Below are 6,385 nucleotides of genomic sequence, written 5' to 3' on the forward strand. Positions count from 1 at the left end.
AATTCTCATCTGTGCTAACTTGGGACCTAGAGAACTGGTGAGAAGATTGGATCCTTTGCACATATAAAGTACACCTACCTACTAAGCCCTTTTCTACAGTCAGAATTTCTGACCTCTATTATATCCTTTCGGACTACAGATGTATATTCCAAAACATAGTGGATGTTAGACATGCATACTCTGTTACGCTGAAATCTTATGTATACATGTAGATATATTTGGGAATTTAATTTCCCAACTTGCCCATATGAAATAATTAACAAATTATTTTCTTTAACAGGCAATATGGAGTCCAAGGAAAGTTCAGAAAGAATCCACAAAATCAGGAAACAAGGACACTGATTCCGAATACTTGCCATCAAACACCTCTGATGATGATGATAACCCTTATTATTATTATTATAAGCCTAGGAAAAATCATAGTAAGTTGAGGAAAAAGCCTATTCCATCTACTAAAATAGAAAACCAACAACCTAACATAAATTCTGACTCACAAGGACACTGTCCAACTGCCAGTGACTTTGCAATTACTGATGCCACCATGTCTAAAAGCACATGTGTCTCTGAAGTCAAGCAAGCACCTGAATCTCCAAAGCTTGCTAGCAGTGATAGGCCACATTGTGATACCTTGAATCCCTCTAACTCCTCTGATTATCACAGTGATAGGCCACATTGTGATACCGTGAATCCCTCTAACTCCTCTGATTATCACAGTGATAGGCCACATTGTGATACCATGAGTCCCTCTAACTCCTCTGATTATCACAGTGATAGGCCACATTGTGATACCGTGAGTCCCTCTAACTCCTCTGATTATCGCTTTGAGTGCATATGTGGGGAACTTGGCCAAATAGACCATAAGGCTCGTGTTCAGTGTCTGAGGTGCCACCTGTGGCAGCATGCAAAATGTGTGAACTACGAAGAAAAAGACCTGAAAATTAAACCTTTTTACTGCCCCCACTGCCTTGTTGCAATGGAGCCAGTGTCAACCCGAGCCACTCTGATCATCTCTCCAAGTTCCATCTGTCACCAGTGGGTGGATGAGATCAACAGACATGTGAAGTCATCATCTCTTCGAGTCTTGGTAAGGCATTTGGTTTTTTAGGATTGTTGTTAACACTGACTAGGTTGACGGATATTTATCATTCCACCTCTACAGACATGCATCGAATTGCCACATTAACTAAACCACACATTTCCTTTTAAAAACAACATACTTGTACACTATTAACTTATAAGTGAAACTCTTTGGCACTATATATAAAACTATATAACATTATACAACATTTGAGATATTTGGGTTCATAAGGGTCACTTGGGTCGTTCAGTGTGACAATCTCTTTACATTTGATGCTTACTTTCTAAGAACTTTTTGACTATGCTTATAGTGTTTTCTTGTTATAATGTTTTCTTGTATGAAACTGATTTACTGGGATTAATACTCAGTTTGTGTTCACATCTGATTGATATGCACCCACAGAGATAGGTACACGACTCAAAGAATTTTGAGATTAGAAGACTTAGAAGAAAATGAATTTGGATATTTATTTGTCTCATTAAATGGATAAAAGTCAGCATAAATGGTAGGAAGTAAATGTAAATGATTTCTGTAATTTTCGTTTAGGAAATTGAAATATGTCAAAATGGTGCATCCCATAAACCTAGTGTAAATAAGCCTTCCTCCAATCTTCTTCATATAAGCCAGTTTCTCTGATTATGTGCTCTGCATACAGATTGAATGAGTATGGTGAGAAGATACAACCTGATGCACACCTTTCCTGATTTTAAACCAGGCGGTATTATCTTGCTCTGTTCTCACAACTGTCTTGATCAAAGTACAAATTCTGTGTGAGCACAGTGAAGTGTTCTGGAGTTCCAGTCTTCGGGTAGTCCATGGTATTCCAGTTCTTGTAATCCATGACATTCTAGTATTCTTTACCAACATCATTCAAATGCATCTATACTTTGGTGTCCCATATTTATTATCCAGCTTGAGAATGCATGTGAGGTCGTTGAAAATACCATGGCTGAGTTAAGCACACTTTAGTCTTCAAAGTGTTATCTTGGCTCTAACACTTTAAAGATTTGTGCCGTAGATTTTCCCAGTGCAGTACACCTACTTGATTTTTTAACTGTTGCTTATATCTGCTTTGATTATGGATCAATGTAAAATGAAATCCTTGATGACTTCAATATTTTCTCCATAGATCACGTCACATAGCCCTGGTCAGGTAAGTGTTGGACTGCCAACTGCAAGGTTAGCGAATCAAACCCACCAGCAGCTCTGGGGAAGAAAGATGAGGCTGCTCTGTAAATATTATAACCACCAAAACCCTTGTTGGCAGTAGGTTTGTTTGTGTTTGAACTTTATTATGAGGTTGCTCATTGATCTGATTGTAAGGATTATATTTTCTTTATGTTGATGTGTAATTCTTCCTGAAAGTTGTCTTCATCAGTAAGTGCTTCAAGTCCTCTTCACATTCACAATCTGCAGATCACAGATTATAAATGAGTCTTGCTCTAGCTTGATGTCATGTTCTCCATACAGCTTAGCTTTTCATTCAGATTATTTTCTCAGCATACAGATTGAATAAGTAGGGTAGAAGGATACAACCTGGCACACAGATTTCTGGATTTTAAACCATGCAGGGTTCAAATAAAACACATTTCTGAGTGTGACCCACAGGCAGGCCTTGTTTAGTTCTGCTGTACTGACAGTTGCTGTCAGTTGGAACTCACTGGACACCTAACAAGAATAGCAGTATCCCCTTGTTCAACTTGAATGACTTGCCTTTTGGTCTATGTACAGGTTCCTCATAAGCACAATTGAGTGTTCTCTAATTCCCATTCCTTGAAATCTGTAGAATTTTTTATGCTCTACACAGTCAAATACCATTGCACAATATATAGAATACTGGTAAGCATCTCCTGGTACAATCTAGTTTTAGCAGAGGTCTATCCGACCTAGCAGTTATATCCTTTGTTCCACATCTTCTGAACTCAACTTGAATTTCTGACATTTCACTACTGGTGGTGTACTACTGCAACTGTTTTGGAATTCTCTTCTTTTTTTTTTTTCATATTTTTTGTATATATTTATGATTCAAAACCAGACTTGCTGCCAAATTTATTCCAACTCATATCAACCCTATAAGACAGGGTAGAATTGTCCCCATTAATTTCTGAGACTGTAAACCTTTCTGAGAATAGAAAGCCTTATATTTCTTCTATGATATTAATGGTATTGCTCAATAAGTTTTACACTCTTTGGAACCACAAATAAGGAGCTCTTTTCTAGGGGAATAAGTACATTTGAGGCTGAATCTGGTCTTTGAATTTTGAGCAAGTTACTTTACATTTGTTATATGTGAGATGGGAATAATTCTAACCGGTTTGTTCTTCAAACTACAGTTAATGACACTGAAAAACTACTCGAGTGCTTCAATTTTTCATGCCGTGGTGTTTTTACACACCCTATTTATTTCAACCACTTGTTAATTTTTACTTAGGAGAACTTTTCAATGTTCTTCCAGATTTACCTCAGCTTTTGACTCCTCTGAATTTACCTCTCAACCTTAGAATTAATCATTCCTCAGTAATAGTGATGTGATGATACATGAACATTTACTTATGTTATAGCTCCTTTCACTTTTTGCTTATGCTATTAGTCTTCCACACCAAAATGTTTCTTTCTCCAGATGGATATATTCTGTGTTTTCAAGTGTTGGGTGGTCCTAAGCAAATAGAAAGGATTCCCCAACTGAATAAATGAAGATTCCATTTATCGTTGAAGACCATTTTATAAATGCCTATGTCTGCACTGATTATTTACTAGGTATATCAAGGAGTGAAGAAGGATGGCTTCTTACAGCCTCACTTTTTGGCAGAACAAGATATCGTTATCATTACCTATGATGTCCTTCGATCAGAATTGAACTATGTAGATATCCCACATAGCAACAGTGAGGATGGGCGTCGTCTTCGTAAGCAGAAGCGCTATATGGCCATCCCCAGCCCTCTAGTCGCTGTGGAGTGGTGGAGGATCTGCCTTGATGAAGCTCAGATGGTTGAATGTCCTACTGTAAAAGTAAGAATTTCTGGAAAACATACCAAGGAGTGGGTGAAAGTACTAGGGGGAAATTGTCTTTAGGAAATTTAATCATTTCTTTACTACAAGATAGCTGCAAAAGTTCATGGAAAAACTCCCTTATCTTTTAATTCCATTATTCCTGAACTTTTTGAAACTCCCATATGTAGTTCACATACAATGTTGATATTGATCAAAAGTTTGCTGTTAAGCATTCTACAATTATACTTTTCTTATGGTATGAACCCCTCTGAATTATTTTTGTACTCTGTGAATCTTTGCTCTGTAGGCATTTATGTATCTAAATAAGATGTGAGTTTATCTATTTATTTATTTTTAAGATGTGAGTTTATATGGGATACAGATTAATGTAAATTGTCCAGAGACTTTTATAAAGTTTTCTACTAACAAGAAAGCTTATCTTGAAGGCTCTGATAACTTTGGAGAGAGTTGATTTAGATCAAATTGTGACTTTATAGAATAGAATTTTGATTCAACTTTCATTTGTTACGTCTTTATTTTGTCTTCTTTGACCAGTCTGTAACCCAGACTCAATTTTTAAATCATATAGTTGACATCCGAGGATTGGAGTGGTCTAGGGATGTATTAGGTTTGAACTACCCCTCCTCTTTTGGGGGAGCAGGGCAGCCTCTGAGGAGAAACACTGTACTAAAAGATGGTCCATTAACCAGGACACTAACCATGAATGTGATAACTGTTAAATACGAGTAGGCACTTCTCACTTGACATCTGGTTTTCCTGAATGTCCAATCTCCTGTGTATTTTTTTAATCTTAATTTCTCTCATTTCATCAGGCTGCAGAAATGGCTCAGCGCCTGAGTGGGATCAATCGGTGGTGCATCAGTGGCACTCCGGTGCAGAGGGGATTGGAAGGTAATAAATGCATGGTTTCCTCCCAGATTGCAGGCCTATCAAAAGCTTTGTTTACATGGTTTACTGATGATATGTGTCTGTGTAGTTGCCTCCTCCTAATTTCATGCATTTATCTTTTTAAATGAAAATCGGGTGATGTTTTGTTGGTGTATGAGGACAAATGAAAGTGCCGTCTTGTTGCCTTACTGAACCATTATTGTGTCTAAAGAAGTAGTTTAGCTATAGGTCAGAGTTGGAGCTAGAATTGTAAAGTGGTACTGTAGTTAGAAAAGGGGAAAAAACTAATGAAAAAGGAAAAGAAAAATAGTTTCGATTGACCATTGTATAAAATTAGAGTCCATAATACACTTTTCACGGACTATCTATATATTTATAGAACTATAATTTTGCTGATTATAAAAGTTATGGGGTATTAATAAAGCCTATAATGTATAATATCACATCATATGTACCTGCCATTATTCCTTTAGCCATTCCCTTTTTTTGAAATTTAGATGGATTCAATTCCTTTCCTCCACTCACACTCAATACCACCTGTGTTCTTGCATTACTCCCCCTCAGATCCCTTTTTCCATAGTAGAGACATTACATTTTAAAAGCTCTTAAGTTGTAAATATTTAAAACTAAATGTTCCAGGAAATGTTTTACATAATCCAATCTTGAAAAGCTGTCATTACCTTATAGTTAAATTATAAAATTGATAGGTGGCAGTAGTAAATATTTTTCCTCAAAACTTAATAATCTTTCTTGAAATTCAGGTTTTCCTATACTGCGTTTGTGTTCAGAAGGATACCTTATTCTACTAAAAGAAAAGTAACATCCAAGACTGTGGCTTAAAACAGTATTTTTTGAGACTCATTTGGAGGAGGACGTTTTTTAGAACTTTATTAAAGATATGTTCATATATTTGCATAATTGAAATAAGCTTTATTAAGATGTGTGTTTAAGGGGCACTATCAGGCTCCTTCAAAGGCCAAATTAAGACTGTAAGTGGTAATTGCTGGGCTTTACATAGGTTTCGGGGATGTGGAGAATGTTGGCAGGTGTATTTAGCACTTGTCAACATTGAACAAAATTTTTCTTGAGTCTGGTCCCTCTTTTCCTGTGGAGATATAAACAATGCCCTCCCCTTCTGTCTGTCTAAATAAGATAGGCTGGGATGAACAATCTGGAGGAGAAAACAACAGGACTGACAGTTCTGGGGGGACATGGGAGAAGGGGAAGTGGGGGGAAAGGAAGTGGTGTTAAGAAACCCAGGGACAAGGGAACAACAAATGATCCAAAATTGGTGGTGAGGAGGTTGTGGAAGGCCTGGTAGGGCATGATCAAGGGTAATGTAATAAAGAGGAATTGCTGAAACCCTAGCGGGGACTGAGCATGATAGTGGGACAGGAGGAAAGTCAA

The 6,385-nt window shown here is 37.1% G+C and overlaps 1 protein-coding gene across 1 annotated transcript in view; it reads left to right on the top strand.

Moving 5' to 3' along the window:
- The window catches only part of SHPRH (SNF2 histone linker PHD RING helicase), a 122,643-nt gene that overhangs the window by 26,387 nt on the left and 89,871 nt on the right, over positions 1-6,385 (top strand). Inside the window, exons 9-11 of the mRNA XM_045294331.1 lie at positions 281-1,084; positions 3,836-4,087; positions 4,903-4,981. Coding sequence (XP_045150266.1) covers positions 281-1,084; positions 3,836-4,087; positions 4,903-4,981 — 1,135 coding nt within the window. The remainder of the gene's footprint in view (positions 1-280; positions 1,085-3,835; positions 4,088-4,902; positions 4,982-6,385) is intronic.

The sequence above is a fragment of the Echinops telfairi genome, unplaced genomic scaffold (genome assembly GCF_000313985.2).
Source record: "Echinops telfairi isolate 266 unplaced genomic scaffold, ASM31398v2 ScPeMD7_3533;HRSCAF=4204_0, whole genome shotgun sequence".
Lineage (NCBI taxonomy): Eukaryota > Metazoa > Chordata > Mammalia > Afrosoricida > Tenrecidae > Echinops > Echinops telfairi.